Genomic DNA, 18,755 nt, shown 5'->3' with positions numbered 1-18,755 from the left:
CGACTTTCTCGTATACCGAGATAGAGGAAAAGTTCATCAGACCCACTTCCAGTTGCACAATATTTCTCAAAAATCAAATGTTGTTTCTCATCAAAACTAATTGATAATAAATCGATACACAATCGTTTATCTCTATTTATAAATCAAACTTTATATTAAAATGATATTTTTTCCACTTATGGAGGTCGAAAATGGTGGTAGAATTTTTTCATGATTACTTATGCATTACCAAGATTATGTGCAAAGTAAAAATGAGATAAAGTCACCTAAAAGCACAGAAAAAGTGTTAGTATGGTATAATATTTGTTGCAATAAATTGCTATAGGTAAACCTGCATTTAGCTACATTTAAGTATGATAATGATGGCGGAAATAAAAAAAAAAAACAAAACACATAAAATTAAATGTATAACCAGGAACATGACGGGGACGTAGTAGCTTATTGTTCCCATTACATCTTTATATTTACATGGTATGTTCAATGCTTACACATTTTTAAAATGATGATGTATAAATTAAAATAAAATTAATAATAGTTATTGAAAGAATATGCATTAAATTTGAATATTTTTTAATATTGTGTACACATTTATATTTCCATGATTTTTGTTTAAATAAAATACTACTTCTGTTCGAGTAATTTTTCTCAAATTTCATATAGGTTTGCTTTTTATCATTATAAAAATCTATACAAAATTTGAATCATTTATCTGTAATTATAACCATAGTTTACTTGAAAATTCGCAAAAGTATTCAGTTATAGTACCACTTTCGGTTGCCAGAAGTGGCCCAAAAGTTGATACGACTCCTTATTGTTGATATAAAGCAGGCGTACAAAATCTCATTGACCAAGGTCAAGGCATTTGAGTTATGTTTACACAGACACACAATTTCAAAAATGGTATTTTCAGACTCGGGAAAGGTCTAAAAATGTCAAGAATCATCAAAATCTCGAGATTGAACTTTTTCACGATTTCTATATTTTATACTATGTATACAAGAAAGTAAAAATTAACAGTTTAAATTTTCTTGTTATTCAAATCTAGTCTTGTTAAATTAACCAGTTTAAATCATTAAGCAGTTTATGCTTTGAATTTCTGATGACTTAAAGTACACCAGGTTGAAATTTTTTTTTTTTCTTAGTGACTACATAGAAACCCTTGTCCACTATTTGTACCCAAGCTCCACTACAATTGTGGTTCAAAGAAAAATGCCTTATCAGAAAACTAAGAAATTTTAATCTATTTCATCTACAGTTTAATAAAAGGATTTAGATTGACTAAAGGCTCTCTATTTTTTCTCCCTATGCCTTATACAAACTTTCAGTAACACTTTAGGTTAGGTACTACAAAAATGTATGTATTACTCATTTTAGTTATACTAAACAAGACCTTAATAAAAGGGTTCTTTTAGTCTTAATTATGCTTATAAAGCATCAGTAAACACAACTCATTTCTGTGCAGTTTGGCATTTGCTATTCTGGTGAATTACTTCAGAATATTAAGGATTCAGAAGTCATGTCTCTTGGTATTGCAATACAAATGTCTCACTTAATTCATTTCGGATGTGAAATTATTTTAGGTGGCCATACTACACAGATGAAATCACTTTGCTGATGCTTTGTAACAGCTATTAACACTAAAAGAAGCCTTTAAGATCTTCTCACTTACTGTAAATGTAAACAACTAATAGATACATTTTTGCAGTACCTAAAGAATTACTAAACATTCTCCCAACATGCATATCTAAATTAAAAAGACGGACTTTTTTTTTTATATATAAAGAACATAGACTTTCACATCATGAGTGCAATTGGTGACCAATTAAGAAAAAATGCATCAGATAGCTATGGGACCACTGTTCACTCTGACAAAGGGGTATATGCAAGAAATGAGCGGAATAATAAGCAGCAGTTAAACACAAAAAAAGGTTGTTCCAATAATACTTATTACTGCCTTAACAAAGGCAGAATTATATTAAAGAAAAAGTCAGCTCTGAAACAGAAGATGTGCATATTTAAAAAAAATGCTGAAAGTGTATTCAATTCATCAAGCAGATAGAGATTTAAAAAATAAATGAAAATATAAAAAGGGGAAGGGGGAGTTATTACGTTACAGTTAATAAAACAGTGCGTCTTGGACACCTTTTGAACATGTGCACTATAACACAATACCATACTTAAAATGCAATTTGTTGTTTAATCACAGGATAACATTATACAGTGGTGTGAAAAACTATTTGCCCCCTTCCTGATTTCTTATTCTTTTGCATGTTTGTCACACAAAATGTTTCTGATCATCAAACACATTTAACCATTAGTCAAATATAACACAAGTAAACACAAAATGCAGTTTGTAAATGGTGGTTTTTATTATTTAGGGAGAAAAAAAAATCCAAACCTACATGGCCCTGTGTGAAAAAGTAATTGCCCCCTGAACCTAATAACTGGTTGGGCCACCCTTAGCAGCAATAACTGCAATCAAGCGTTTGCGATAACTTGCAATGAGTCTTTTACAGCGCTCTGGAGGAATTTTGGCCCACTCATCTTTGCAAAATTGTTGTAATTCAGCTTTATTTGAGGGTTTTCTAGCATGAACCGCCTTTTTAAGGTCATGCCATAGCATCTCAATTGGATTCAGGTCAGGACTTTGACTAGGCCACTCCAAAGTCTTCAGTTTGTTTTTCTTCAGCCATTCAGAGGTGGATTTGCTGGTGTGTTTTGGGTCATTGTCCTGTTGCAGCACCCAAGATCGCTTCAGCTTGAGTTGACGAACAGATGGCCGGACATTCTCCTTCAGAATTTTTTGGTAGACAGTAGAATTCATGGTTCCATCTATCACAGCAAGCCTTCCAGGTCCTGAAGCAGCAAAACAACCCCAGACCATCACACTACCACCACCATATTTTACTGTTGGTATGATGTTCTTTTTCTGAAATGCTGTGTTCCTTTTACGCCAGATGTAACGGGACATTTGCCTTCCAAAAAGTTCAACTTTTGTCTCATCAGTCCACAAGGTATTTTCCCAAAAGTCTTGGCAATCATTGAGATGTTTCTTAGCAAAATTGAGACGAGCCCTAATGTTCTTTTTGCTTAACAGTGGTTTGCGTCTTGGACATCTGCCATGCAGGCCGTTTTTGCCCAGTCTCTTTCTTATGGTGGAGTCGTGAACACTGACCTTAATTGAGGCAAGTGAGGCCTGCAGTTCTTTAGACGTTGTCCTGGGGTCTTTTGTGACCTCTCGGATGAGTCGTCTCTGCGCTCTTGGGGTAATTTTGGTCGGCCGGCCACTCCTGGGAAGGTTCACCACTGTTCCATGTTTTTGCCATTTGTGGATAATGGCTCTCACTGTGGTTCGCTGGAGTCCCAAAGCTTTAGAAATGGCTTTATAACCTTTACCAGACTGATAGATCTCAATTACTTCTGTTCTCATTTGTTCCTGAATTTCTTTGGATCTTGGCATGATGTCTAGCTTTTGAGGTGCTTTTGGTCTACTTCTCTGTGTCAGGCAGCTCCTATTTAAGTGATTTCTTGATTGAAACAGGTGTGGCAGTAATCAGGCCTGGGGGTGGCTACGGAAATTGAACTCAGGTGTGATACACCACAGTTAGGTTATTTTTTAACAAGGGGGCAATTACTTTTTCACACAGGGCCATGTAGGTTTGGATTTTTTTTCTCCCTAAATAATAAAAACCATCATTTAAAAACTGCATTTTGTGTTTACTTGTGTTATATTTGACTAATGGTTAAATGTGTTTGATGATCAGAAACATTTTGTGTGACAAACATGCAAAAGAATAAGAAATCAGGAAGGGGGCAAATAGTTTTTCACACCACTGTATTCCATATATGCAGTGCCCTATGACTAGATAACATACCAAACCTACCAGCTACCTCAATAAATACTTTATTTTTGAGCATATACATTTAACAATGAGCTTTTGGTAAATTAACTTTTATAAAAATGGGCTGTGATTATAAATACATTATTTTGCCATATGCTGTTAATTAACAACTTCAAAAAAAAAAAAACAAAAAAAAAAAACAAAGACAGGACATTATAGCTTTGAGAGTGCTGTGCTATTAGAAGACAAGGATCTGGGCATGCCGAAAAAGTCCTCCTTGACTTATTTTGCTACAATACTGTTCCAGAAAAAAAAATCATCACATATATTACCTTTGTTCTCTTAATGAATATAATATTGACTATCATTCTACATCTTTGGCCTAAAGTAATAAACGGATTTATCTTCCGCAGGATTTTATCTAATTGAATTAGACTTTTTTGATTCAAAATTAAATGCATACAACACATTTTATTTCTGAGCTTGCACACAAGTAAATAAAATTTGAAATACTGTAGCTATGTTTTGCACTTTAAGAGCAGCATGTTTCTCATTTTTCCCCATAAATGATCTACTTCTGGAGGTAAAAAGATTGAACATGTCACTTAAATAGTTTCACTGGTCTACTGAAATGAGCAACATTTGGCAAAGTATAGCTTATCATGCATTGTAATGTAGCAAGGGAGTTTAGATTCTGAATGCACATTTCAGTTAAGTGTACAGCTGCTAATTATTTGGTTAACTTATGATAAAGTTTTAATCCAAACAATGGTTAATTGTTAGCATCCATAGAACCAGCTAATTCTCAATTTGGTGACTTAACTCTAGGCCTGAATAAAAACAATTTTCCAATTAATTGTTATTTTTCATTTAAGCAATTCAATATTGATTCTTAAAGTCTCAAGATCAATCTTGTCAATCTCTAGCCTGCTCAATTACTATAGGTATATTTTTGCTCATCTTCGTTTTTGGCATCCAATCTAGTAGATGTCATTAATGTGCCTGTTAAGGGCTCATTTATATTTCATGCTCAGAACGCATACCCGTCCGCATCATGGCTGCTATGCGTTCCCAGCGTTCATTTGATGCGTCCTCTGAGCAGATCTTCAGAAATTAATGCGACACGTGCGCGAGTTGCAGTACCAGCAAAAAGTTGGGGGGCACAGTGTGCTAAAAGTTGGAATGTGACGTCAGAGTCTCTGGTTACTATCTACATGTGGCAGAAAGCCGCTTTGCGGATCCTACGAGATCGGTGTGTGTGCTTCAATGTTTGATGAATGGTTCGAAGTGGTGAAGCAAAATGCCGACATACAGATGCATTCGTGGTGCTTTTATATTCCCAGGTGAGTAGAAGGAATATGCTCTTGAGTTTGGGTTTTGAAATCTCCAGGGGTCTGATAAGTTGTGATCAGTTACAAACTGTGTAATTGTCTTTGCAGTGTGAGGTCTTTGCTGTGGCAGGAGACCTATCTAGGTCTGGATTTTAAACACAATTAAAGTCCGTCATTGTCCAACCTGCTATATCCTAACACAGGGTCACGGGGGGTCTGCTGGAGCCAATCCCAGCCAGCGCAAGGCAGGAACAAATCCCAGGGCAGGGAGCCAGCCCACCTCAGGGCACACACACGCACATTCCCGATCGTAATGACACAATACATTTTAAAAGTCTCACATACCGTCTTCTGTGCCTTTTTTTTTTTTTATAGGGCTTCCTCCGGTACTGACAGCAGTGGCAAACAGCTATAGATCGCCACACTGAGCACATTAAATGTATGATATTCCAACTCTCTGCACATTTAGAATCCTTAGATTTATACTTGATATCACTTTCATGATGAAATGCATTGAAGTATGTATGTTACATTTTACAGATAAATCGGTAATTTTGTTTAAATAATGAATACTGTTAATAATGACACACATGGGGGTGACATGGTGGCGGAGCATTAGCCATGCTGTCTTGCAGGGAGTCGCGTCGCTGATATTCCCTACCTGGAGTTTACATGTTTTCCTGCTGGATTTCCATGGTGTGCTCTGGTTTCCTTCCAAAAATATGCAGATTTGGTTACACTAAAATGACCCCAGCGTGTATGTGTGGGCTTGTATTCACCTTGCGATGAGCTGATGCCTCGTCCAGGGATTGTTTCAGCCTCGTGCCCAATACTAGCTGAAATGGACAAATCCCTGGACTGATGGATTTAATCATTAAACACTCCTTTTCAGAGATATTACGGTAAGGTGTCATCGAAGTTTAATGGATGTTCCAGGCAATTCACAACACAGCAAAGCCAAACCTGTTCTCCCCGTGATAATATCTCGCACTGCCACCTGGTGGATTCCTCCAGATTTACGTAAAGTATGCGCTCAAGTATAAACAGTACAACGCTTACAACGCTTGCGTAGCAGGAGCGTCCTCTGCAGCATGCGTCGCATGAAGTATAAATCCGGCCTAAGGCTTTCTATGGAAAAGCACCTTACTACCTCAAATAAAATGGTGTGTCCTCCTCAACTGAAATCAATGCCTACACTTAAATCAGATGTGTGGATTTACTTCGGATTCAAACAACTGCATTAGTAAAGAACAACTGGATAAAAGCAAAGCCACATGTAAGTTGTGCAACTCAGATGTGAAGTATTGCTGTAAAACAACAAATATGAGAAATCATTTATCCTGACGTCACCCACTGCTTCTCTTTATTTACGTGGCCAGGTGTACTGCTATGGTGGAGAAAGTTTGCAACACACCTTACCAAGCTGAGCAAGTGTGCAATTGTTGGAATTTTCATAGCAGCCTATGATACCAAAGTGAGCATGTACGTAAAGCAGCCAACGTGAAGAAGCTTCATAAGATGTAATCGCACATATCCTATCAACGGCATTCTCAGCTCACAATGACTGGTTCTTTGTCTTTTATATTCCATTCATCCAATCCCACGGTCAACATGAATCAGATCTAAATCCTTGTTTTAAAATGCTTCCTTTTTGTAGGAGGAGGAACTGTGAGGACACATTTTTGAGACTATCAGACAGCTACAAGTGAGCAACTGAAGATATGTGTAACTTGCAGAATTATAAAAAAAAAATAAGAGGTTTCCCACTGTATTTTTAATTTTAAATTAATTCAAGATTTTTTTTTTTTTTTTTTTTTTTTTTTTTAAAACAGCAATAATAATTTGTTCTACATCTTGTAGTGAGAAGTCAAGCAAAACTACACCTTTTATTGGCTAACTAAAAAGATTACAATATGCAAGCTTTAGGGGCAACTCGGGCTGATGTTAACCCTTCATTACTAATTAACTACTGCTTAAATGTCATCCCATGATTTAGTATATGTTATGAAATCACAATGTAAACACCTTTCAAAAAAAGTGCTACTGAAATTCGTCACATTATATTAATGTTCTCTATGCAGTTAACACTAGAATCCCCGAAGCCTATGAAAAAAGTCGTAACGCTGGGCCACCTTAAATTCCTTTGCACCTTCTCATCAGCACCTTTGTTTTGTAAATGTATCGTTAAGCATAAGCATCCTATTATCCCATCCCCCACTGACGCAGACGATGTTCCCCGAGCTCAAGTCTCTTTATTTGGGTATGAGGTGCCTTGAGTTGTATTGGGTAAATAATATGTTGTTATTTGGAATACATACATTTCATATGTGTTCCCCGTCTACAACAATCTGAGTAGATGTAGGATGACACAAAATACGAGGCAAGAAATGTTGAACACATAACTACAACTGAAACTTTATTTTGGATGTGCTCTGTCTCTAGGTATGTCAGACGACTGGGACTTTGTGAAGTGTGGTCCAGCCTCATTTGGGGGGAAAGAAAGAGCAAGCTAACTCTAATCTATTCTTTTAATCCTTACAAGTGCCAACATAACAATAGGCTTCATAGCAATAACTCCTGGGAAAATTGGAAATTAAGGTCAAAGCCGTCTTTTTTTCAGGTAAGACTACAAAATGACAACAAAGGTTCAAAAGCAATGTCTCCATGATCAAACAGTTAACTTTGTGGGCTGGAATGTTAAAGGTCTCAATCATGAATTAAAGAGAAAGAAAGTATTCTCTCACCTAACAGGTCTAAATGCTAAAATAATATTTTTACAGGATATCCACTTATTAAGCAAGGATCAGTTTCGGCTGCACAGAGACCTGACTGGCCAAATATTCCATTCCAGCTTTACACAGAAAACTAGCTGTATGGGAATTCTTATACAGTACATAGAACAATCTTATTTGCAGTATCAGATGTAGTATCTGATCCTGAAGGGAGATATGTGAATGTCATGGGTAAATTTATTTAACTTAAGTGATTTTGATAAATATCTATGCACCCAATGTGGATGATAGGGACTTCATCCAAAATGTATTTGCATCCATTCCCAATGTGAACACTCATAAAATGATAATGGCTGGGGACATGCAGTTTGGGTGCACTGGCGATCCTAAATTGTCCCTAGTGTGTGCGTGTGTGTGCCCTGAGGTGGGCTGGCTCCCTGCCCTGGGATTTGTTCCTGCCTTGCGCTGGCTGGGATTGGCTCCAGCAGACCCCCCGTGACCCTGTGTTAGGATATAGCAGGTTGGACAATGACGGACTTTAATTGTGTTTAAAATCCAGACCTAGATAGGTCTCCTGCCACAGCAAAGACCTCACACTGCAAAGACAATTACATAGTTTGTAACTGATCACAACTTATCAGACCCCTGGAGATTTCAAAACCCAAACTCAAGAGCATATTCCTTCTACTCACCTGTGCATCACTGCTACTCAAGAATTGATTATTTCTTCGTATGTAACAATTTCTTGTCTATGATTAAATCTTGTAAGTACGAAACTATCATCTCCAACCATGCCCCTTTGATCTTGGAGCTAAAATCATTATACCCCACATACCCATCTCACAGATGGCGTCTTAACAACAACAACATTTATTTATATAGCACCTTTTCATATAAACAATGTAGCTCAAAATGCTTTACATGATGAAGAAAGAGAAAAAAGACAAAATAAGAATTAAAATTAGGGAACACTAATTAACAGTAAAAGTAAGGTCCGATGGCCAGGGAGGAGAGAAAAAACAAAAAAAAAATTTTTTTCCCTCCAGCCGTCTGGAAAAGTCCAAATATCAAATAAATACTTTCACGAAAGGTCTAACAAAACAAGTGCACTTTTATTCAAAAATAACACTGAAGAAAAAGAAATTATTTAATTTAGAGGTTGGTGCTAATATGTAAAAACTGAAGCCTAAATACCAATTGCATGGCAGGTATAGAGATAAGAACGGCTGCTTCTAAATCAAAAGCTTGTGGGATCAGTCCCAGGTCTTCCCCGTATTTTCCATTTTGAGAAATGAGCTTCTCTTATTATTACTATTAAATAATAAAAACATACATTTGCTTTGAGACTGTAACAGCCAGTGTAAAGGACACACAAATGCTGGTGAATCAGGTCTTTTAGGTATCTATTCAGTGTTCTTGAATAAAAGCACACTTGTTTCATTTTACCTTTGCATGAACACATAATTATTTGAAAACACTGTCACTAGAACATTTTTTTTGGGTCTTGCCCAACTTCCATGTTATGGTGCATAAAACAGGGAATGCAGACAAACTTTTTTGGGCACATGCACCGTCGGCATGGCACTGCCACATCTAAACACGAGCGTGGAGAATTGTAACTTAAGCTGCCAAGCAGAGTTGTGTTGTAGTGCAGCAGTTTATTAGTCAGCCAAGGCAACGTGAAGAAGTTGTCTGTTGTTACAGTTCTGCCTTTGTCCAGAAACAGTTTTATGACCACAGCCTCGGAAAGTCTTTCTCCGTGGGACGACTGGGATCTTTTCCTAAATAAAGAGTAGCATTGCACATGCAAATCTGTCATTTTTCACATATTCTGCACAGGTGTTGTTGTTGTCAAAGCACAAATGCAGCATGATAGTCCAATAGCGGTCAAAGGGCATCATACAAATATTTGAACTTCGGCCTTCACACTGCACATTTCACGTCAACATTTTATTAATTTTTAGTATATGTTTGTGTTCAACATTTCTTGCCTTGCATTTCCTGTCATCCTACATTTACCCAGATCGTTGTATAAACAGAACACACATAAAATGCATGTATTCCAAATAACGATATATTATTTACCCTATACAACTCCAGGCACTTCACACCCAGATAAAGAGACTTGAGCTGAGAGAACTTCAGTTGCGTTGGTGGGTGGATGAGATAGCAGGCTGTTGCTGCCTGTGCTGACTAACAAATTTGCAAAACAAAGACACTGATGGAGATGTGCGAAGGAATGCAAGGTGGCCCGGCATCACAACTTATTTTCGTAGGCTCCAGGGATTGTACTGTTAAGTAATCTCTAAAAAAAGCGAGTACTTCAAATATATCAGTACACAATAATTCAATCAAGAAAAAAAAAAACAATCATTGAATCAGGACATTGTGAACTGAAGCCAAATTGAACCATCAGTACTGATACCCAGCCTTAGTTAACTCAAAGATGGAAGAAGACAATGCAGATTTAAAATGATGATTCTTGGAAATTTTTGTTTCCCCCAACGATTTCCCCCAATGAATGCAGGTAAGTTAGGTGGGCACATTCACACTTAAGAAGCTCTATAAATTATTGTAGGTAACTGCTGAACACAAGTAGTTTGCAATGCACCAGTAACTTGTTCACAGCAAATGAGGCTGAACATATGCATGCTCTGGGAGCCAAGGATTAATATACTCAATATCATCATGGTCCTTGGGACCTCTTTAGCACTGCATTCACCGCAACTGCCATCATAACTGGTAAAATAGACATTATACCAGCACAAAACATCACACAGCTCATCAAAATATCCCCATGTCACTGGAAATGTTCAAGTGGCAGGTTTTCCATGGGAGAGCTTAATTATAACACAAAATAACAGGCAGAGAGATGCACGCAGGATTAGCAAATGACAACACATATAACTTTGTATATTAATGTGTATTAAAGGAATACTCCACCTCAAAATATTTTATTTCCCTATGTGGTTTATATTGATGGCTGTTTAACCTCATGTTTTCATGAAGAATAGAGATAATACACCTCTGATACAATGAGCACCTATGGAGACCATCAATATATTAAGTTTGCTGTGGTCCAGAAGCTGGTCCCAATAGATTCCAATTTTATCAGTAAAATTCTGTAAAAAAAATGTTCCTCTATAAAGGAGACAAGTTATATTAAAAACAAACAATACTTCAGTCTATCCCATCATTTCAGATGTGATTTTCACATTAACATTACCTATTAAAAACACATACTTCATGTTTAATGCTTTGTACTCAGTTTGAGATTTAATTTTATTACTGGTTTCAATGTTAAATCATTTAACCTCTATCACTTAATATCCAACCTCCAAAAAATATTTTGACCTTGTCTTACGCAATTTTGTCTGCGTTGCATTTTCTTCAAATACCACAAAAACAACCAATAACAGAGAGATGCTCTGTTAGGTATAGTAATTAATGTCTTAAGAATGGTGGTGATTTAAATGTGGCATGCCATGTAGGCAGCATTATGCTTAGTCATATAGTTGTCTCACAATTGCAAAGCTGGTACAGATTTACTTTCTGTACAGAAGTATATTGTAGCCCTTATGGAGATGGAGAGATGGATGGATGGATGGAGAGATGGATACTTTATTATTCCCCAAGGGGAAATTCACATACTCCAGCAGAAGCATACTGATAAAAAACAATATTAAAGAGTGATAAAAATGCAGTGCAAGTTAAAAAGTGCAAGGTGGAGAGTGCAAGGCAGGTATAACAGACAATAACATTGTATAATGTTAACGTTTACCCCGTCCCGGGTGGAATCGAAAAGTCACATAGTGTGGGTGATCTCAGTCTGTCAGAGATGATACTGTTCAGTGGATGCAGTGGATTCTCTGTGATTGACAGGAGCCTGCTCAGCGCCCGTCACTCTCCCATGGATGTCAAACTGTCCAGCTCCGTGCCTACAATAGAGCCTGTCTTCCTCACCAGTTTGTCCAGGCGTGAGGCGTCCCTCTTCTTTATGCTGCCAACCCAGCACACCACCGCATAGAAGGGGGCACACGCCACAGCCGTCTGACAGAACACGTGCAGCATCTTATTGCAGATGTTGAAGGACGCCAGCCTTCTAAGGAAGTATAGTCGGCTCTGTCCTCTTTTGCACAGAGCCTCAGTATTGGCAGTCCAATCCAGTTTATCATCCAGCTGCACTCCCAGGTATTTATAGGTCTGTACCCTCTGCACACAGTCACCTCTGATAATCACGGGGTCCGGGAGGGGCCTGGGCCTCCTAAAATCCACCACCAGCTCTTTGGTTTTGCCGGTGTTCAGGTGTAGATGGTTTGAGTCGCACCATTTAACAAAGTCCTTGATTAGGTTCCTATACTTGTCCTCCTGCCCACTCCTGATGCAGTCCACAATAGTGAACTTTTGCACGTGGCAGGACACCGAGTTGTATTGGAAGTCCGATGTATATAGGCTGAACAGGACCGGAGAAAGCACAGTCCCCTGCAGCGCTCCTGTGCTGCTGACCACAATGTCAGACCTGCAGCTCCCGAGACGCACATACTGAGGTCTGTCTGTAAGATGGTCCACGATCCATGCCACCAGGTATGAATCTACTCCCATCTCTGTCAGCTTGTCCCTAAGGAGCATAGGTTGGATGGTGTTGAAGGCGCTAGAGAAGTCCAGAAATATAATTCTTACAGCACCACTGCCTCTGTCCAAGTGGGAGAGGGATCGGTGTAGCATTATATATTAAAAATATACTGTGGATATTATTAATATATTAATATATATAATGGCATCCTCCGCTCCCAGCTTCTCCTGGTATGTGAACTGCAGAGGGTTGAGGGCATGGCAGACCTGTGGCCTCAGGTGGTGAAGCAGCAGCATGGTCTTCATCACATGTGACGTCAGAGCGACAGGCCGGAAGTCATTCAGCTCACCAGGACGTGATACCTTTGGGACTGGGGTGATGCAAGATGTTTTCCAAAGCCTCGGGACTCTCCCCTGTTCCAGGCTCAGGTTGAAGATGCGCTGTAGAGGACTCCCCAGCTCCAACGCACAGGCCTTCAGCAGTCGTGGCGATACTCCATCTGGACCCACTGCTTTGCTGGCACGAAGTCTCCTCAGCTCTCTGCTTACCTGGGCTGCTGTAATTGTGGGTGGGGGAAAAACTCTCTCCTATGCTGGTATCAGCAGAAGGATGGGTGGAGGGTGCAGTACTCTGAGGTGAGAGTGGGTTAGGGTGGTCAAACCTGTTAAAGAAGTTGTTCATCAGGTTCACGCTCTCTACGTCTCTCTCGATGGTGGCACCCCGCTTTGAGCTGCAGCTAGTGATGATCTCCATCCCATCCCACACTTCCTTCATGCTGTTATTCTGGAACTTCTGCTCCAGCTTTCTCCTGTACTGCTCCTTTGCCTCCCTGAGCTGGACTTGGAGTTCCTTCTGCACACGCTTGAGCTCATGCTGATCACCGCCTTTAAAAGCACTTTTATTCTGGTTCAAATGGCCCTTGATGTCACTTGTAATCCATGGCTTGTTGTTAGCATAGCAGCGTACTGTTCTTACTGGAACTACAATGTCCATACAGAAGTTGATGTAGTCAGTAGTGCAGTCAACAACCTCCTCAATGTTCTCACTGTGATCCCTGCAGGATATCCCAGTCCGTAGTTCCAAAGCATTCTCTCAGAGCCTGCTTTGCCTAAGGGGACCACTTCCTGAATGAGCGTGTGTTTGTAGGTACAGTAGCTCCCTCATTCTTGGTTTGTAGTGAGGCTGAAGCAAAACCAGGTTATGATCTGCTTTCCCAAGCGCAGGCAGCGGGGTGGCGCGGTTTGCGTCTTTAACGTTTGCATACAGTAGGTCAGTAGTCCTATTTCCCCTGGGTGTTACAATCCACATACTGGGAGAAGGCAGGTAATGTTTTGTCCAGCGTCACATGGTTAAAATCTCCAGAGATTAGCACAAGCGTGTTTGTAGTTTAGCAACAGAGGAGTGTCATCCGCTATCTCCACGTCTGCCCAAGGTGGGATGTTAAAAATAAAAACAATGACGTGTCCAAACTCTCTGGGCAAGTAATAGGGACGCAGACTTACGGCCAACAGTTCGATGTCCCTGCAGCAAGTGGAGATTTTGACGTTTACATGTCCAGGGTTGCACCACCTTGTATTCACATAGAGAGCGAGTCCTACTCCTTTCCGCTTCCCGCAGGTATTTGCGACTCTGTCCGCTCTAACTGTGCTAACCCCGGGTACCTCCATGTTAGCATCTGGGATGCTAGTCGTTAGCCACGTTTCACAAAAACACAACAAACTGCATTCTCTGTAGGTCCTGACATTTTTCACCAGCGCAGCCAGTTCATCGATCTTATTTGCTAGTGAGTTCATATTTCCCAGGATCACAGAAGGCACCGAAGGGTTGTATTGCCACTTCCTCGCTAGCCGCTTGGCCTTTAGCTTAGCGCCGGCTCTGCTGCCACGATACCGCCTTCTTACCTCGTCAGGTAAATAGGGAACCACACCGGCACGGGCCTTTATTTTCAGTGCTTGAAGTTGACTACCTGAATAGATGAGTCTCAGCATGTAAAAATCCATGTCCAAGTAGTAAGAAAAAGGTAGAAATATAAAGTCGTACACGGAGCTGCTGGAAAGGCTGTCACTCAGGGTGGCGCCTACCATTATAGATTTGGGGAACTTAAAGGTCACTTTGAAAGAAGATGTATAAAAGATGATTTTTTTTTTTTCATTTGTGATACTTCTGGATTTTTTAAAATCCAACTGCCTTGAATCCGTATAGAAACTAAAATGTTTCAATAGTTTAGGAGTTCATACTAATGGGGGTTGTTCCAAGAGCTCTATATAGAAATAGTTTATATTTCATCAATTTTTCTTTCAATGCTTTCTCGGATTAAGGTGTTGTTAAAATTTTCATTAACACATTACTGGTATAAAGACTGAACACTGAAACCTACAATTAACATAAAATTGCACACCTTTCATAGGGTGCCAGTAGGATTAGCGGTTTTAAAAAATGAAGTTGCTTTTGACTTAATACTTAAAAACACATAGCTCTAGCTCAATCCGTTTTCAAAAATGCATTTCCACAATTATATAGTTATGCTATAGCTGTGACATTCCCTCCCAGTCTTTTATTATATAAAGAAAGAACATAGGAAATATGATTGTGCAAATGACCCGTTACTAGAAATGCCCCTACCAAGGAGAAAGTTATTAACTTCTTAAATTAGAAGAAATTAAGAGTCTATCCATTGAGCAGTCCAAGTGGCACTGGATTGGTCTTTGTTGAGAAAGAGAAAAAGGGAAAAAAATAAAAAGATTTACTTGGGATCAAATAGATTAAAAACTGACCATACAGAGTTGGTGAAAAATGATTGCCTTCTGTGACCGACGATCAAACCCCCTAATCTTAGAGTGCAACAGTGATGCAAACATTGAAGGTGCATTAACTTTGATACTACTGTATGTAGTAAAGCAAACACTCCCAAATGAACATTATTAACAAATATTTAAAGCCCCCGGAAGACATGTAATTTCACATAACCTAAATACAGGTGATGCTCAGGCTATTGGAGAGTAAATGTGCAATATCATACAGAAAACCAAAATTCACTCACCATGACTAATTTCTAAATGAAACTGTGGCACATCAATGTATGCCTCCAGCAAAGCTTTCCATAGAGTTGTCCAAAAGAAATGTGTCATTTCCTTGGCTTGCAAAGTAACAAATTTTTATGTTCTCTTCTAGTTATCAGATAAAAGACACTCTGCTCACAAAACACTGCTTGCTACACAGACCACATAATCATTGCAAATGTGCCAATGCACAAGCACAGCTCTGGTTAAATCTTCACAAAATTTGTTCCAGGGAAACAAATATCTGTGTCTAGTGAATGAGGTCCATAACACACCCACAGAGCATTTATTGTTATTTCTGGTTCTCTTGAAAATTTGCTATGTGAAACACAACCAAACTAACAGGAGGCTCAAACAAAGTAGCGCAGTAAGTATCTCCTGGTTCGGTACAAAACAAATGGATTATGAGTCTGAAAAACATCAAGTCTAGAGAAGACTAACTAGGGTGATTCCAGGACTGTAAGGTACATAAAAAGGAAAACTTGAACCTTTTCAGTTTAAATAAATGCATATAAATGTATATTATGAAGTGACAATGATTGAATTACTCAGTTATTTAGGGAAGTAAGTGATTACTTAAAAATGATAGAATATAGGGACACAGATGGAAACTTGTTAAAAGTAAATTTCACAAAGACGATCAAAAAAAAAAAAAAAATCATCACAAAAGAACTATAGACACATGGAATATGTTACCAAGTAGCGTAGTAGACTAAAAACTTTAGGAGGCAACAAAACTCTGCTTGATGGCACTTTTGAAAAATCAGGTGAATAGGATGGACAACCTGTTTAATTTTGACAAGAATAAGCCATTCAACCCTAATCTAATCTACATGGATGACAAAGAAGTAAATAATGTGAAGACTGATATTCAAGGTGGTCTTAATTTTCAGCAGGTGTGATTTCTTTTAATTTTTTTTATACAGGAGATAAACACTATAAAGCTCATGTCTTGTGACATCATTTTGAAATTAAGAACTTGGATTTAGACCATAAACCTTTTTACTTGCTAAAGGATACCGAGAAGTCTGATCTACACAACAATCCACAGACAGACATCGGATGGGTTAGTACATGTCATGGATAATCAAAGTAAAAAAATTCTGTTCTGGGGATAAATTAAAAAAAAAAAAAATCTGAAAAAGCTGGGAATGCAAAAATAAATAAAGGAATCAATATAATAAATAATAAGCCTAGTGATGTTTAAGAAAAAGTATAGACTGCATACACATGGCACATTCCAAGTTAAAGGTAAAACTAAAGAAAAAAAAAGATCAAGTGGAATGGCCACTGCAAAGGAAATGTTATAATTTATCACTGATGCCTTTGTAAGTTCTACTGTGTAAAATCAGAAATTGCCTAATTTAAAGCATTATTTTTTTTTTATTATTATCTTAATGGCACTCCATCGCCTAAAGAATTAGCATGTTGTCATTAGAGACATCAGTCAATGCTAATCAATGCCATCTTTCTGCCCCATCTATTGGCAAAAAAAGACATTCAGCAAACGTAGACTATGGAGAAGTAATCAATGCTGTGCTTAGCCACATCTAGCCAAAGATTCTGATGCAGTGCCACCAAATATTTATGAGGATCAAATAGTCTAGAATACTTCACAAATCAGTATGCACTTCATGCTAAATAATTTAAAATTTTGTACACTTTCTTGAATGAGTTAAAATCTGAAGCCAAAATAGAAACAAGAATAAAAATCAATACATGTAGAGTAAAAGAAATAAGGTTGCCTTTTGTATAAAGCTCTCTAAAAATACATTAAGATTCGAAAATACTAACCTTGAGCAAGTATTTTTCCCATCTATCTGCAGACACAGACTTCCCAATTTTTCTCATCAGCTTCACATGGATCTCCACCAGGGTTTTATTAACTGAAACAAATAATCAGATCACAGTTTTCAGCCATTTATAAACTATGAGAACAAAAAGATTTAAAACATAGCAATTTGCCCTGTCTAACATTTATCACACAACACCATCACTTTCTACGCAACATTTCACAAGTCAAAATTAGCCACAATTTTTAGTAATTTGTTCATTCTGTACAGATGCAGAAAACTGATTGCTCTTCCATTTATGTTTCTGCACAGCCAATTGAACCAAGATGTCCTTTACGATTGCTTTAGAGCAGGGTTCTCAAACTCTGGTCCTGGAGGGCCACAGGTTTTCATTCCAACCATTTTCTTAATTAGTGACCTGTTTTTGTTGCAAATTAAACTTCTTTCATCATTGCTGCCCTCCAGGACCGGAGTTTGAGAACCCTGTTTTAGAGCTTATAAGGGGCTCATCATTCAGCAAGCAGATAGCAGTTAACAAGTGCCTTTCAAAAGCACCCTAAGTGACAAGTGGAAAGATGCAATAAAATGAAGGCAGTATCGCACAGAAAAACTCAGTAAATTAGGGCTCCAGCAATCGATTATTTAAGTAATTGAGTATTCTATCGATTATTTCTGAGAGAATAATTTAGACGCAATATAATTTAAATGTAACAATAGTTAAGTATTTTGGTTTGCAGTGTGTACATTGAAATGTATAAGAATGGGTTTTTGAAAAATACGGGGATGGTCAAGTAAATAAAAAATGTACCAGAAGAAAAGGTTGATGTAATACACAAAATGTACTGCAGGATGACTAAGAAATTACTAAGAAATCAGCAGTTGTCTTGTAAACAACCAGAATGCACAGTTGTTATGTGCACAGAAATTTCAAGGGTGGTGGCTCAACTCAAAAGGTATAAGAAGAACCAGAAAAATAATAAAAGACTTTTATATAAGTAATCTGTGTGTAAGCCGATGAATCCACCAGAGTAAATGAATGCATTGATCAACACTGTTATGTAAATTCATTTGGTTTATAATAAAATAAAATAAAAATCTCTATCCTTAATATTTTGACCATTCTGTAATAGACTGCTTGTGAGGAATGCTATTTTTTCTCTCTCCATTTTGCAATCCACACCATTAAATCATAGCTTCTTGTCATGTACTGTATCCATAGTGTAAGCACACATTCATGAGAAACACACTAAGCTCGCCGAGATGTAGTTATATGGATTAAATAAAGCTTTGATGCAAAGAATTTGTTTTGATGATTTTTAGTAAATCGAATTGCTTGTGTTTTTTGGGGAATAGTTTCAGGCCAAAAGTCAATAGGAACATAGGTAAAAAGCCAAAAATGCCCATGATGGTAAGATGCTAAATCCC

The 18,755-nt window shown here is 38.0% G+C and overlaps 1 protein-coding gene across 2 annotated transcripts in view; it reads right to left on the bottom strand.

The window, feature by feature from the left end:
* Positions 1–18,755, bottom strand: part of rsf1a (remodeling and spacing factor 1a) — a 106,749-nt gene that overhangs the window by 42,812 nt on the left and 45,182 nt on the right. For both annotated transcript variants that reach the window (XM_028800368.2, XM_028800367.2), the window contains exon 2: positions 17,332–17,423. In XM_028800368.2, coding sequence (XP_028656201.1) covers positions 17,332–17,423 — 92 coding nt within the window. The remainder of the gene's footprint in view (positions 1–17,331; positions 17,424–18,755) is intronic.

The sequence above is a fragment of the Erpetoichthys calabaricus genome, chromosome 4 (assembly GCF_900747795.2).
Source record: "Erpetoichthys calabaricus chromosome 4, fErpCal1.3, whole genome shotgun sequence".
Lineage (NCBI taxonomy): Eukaryota > Metazoa > Chordata > Cladistia > Polypteriformes > Polypteridae > Erpetoichthys > Erpetoichthys calabaricus.
Note: the sequence above shows the minus strand (reverse complement) of the source record. Positions and strands in the feature narration are given on the sequence as shown.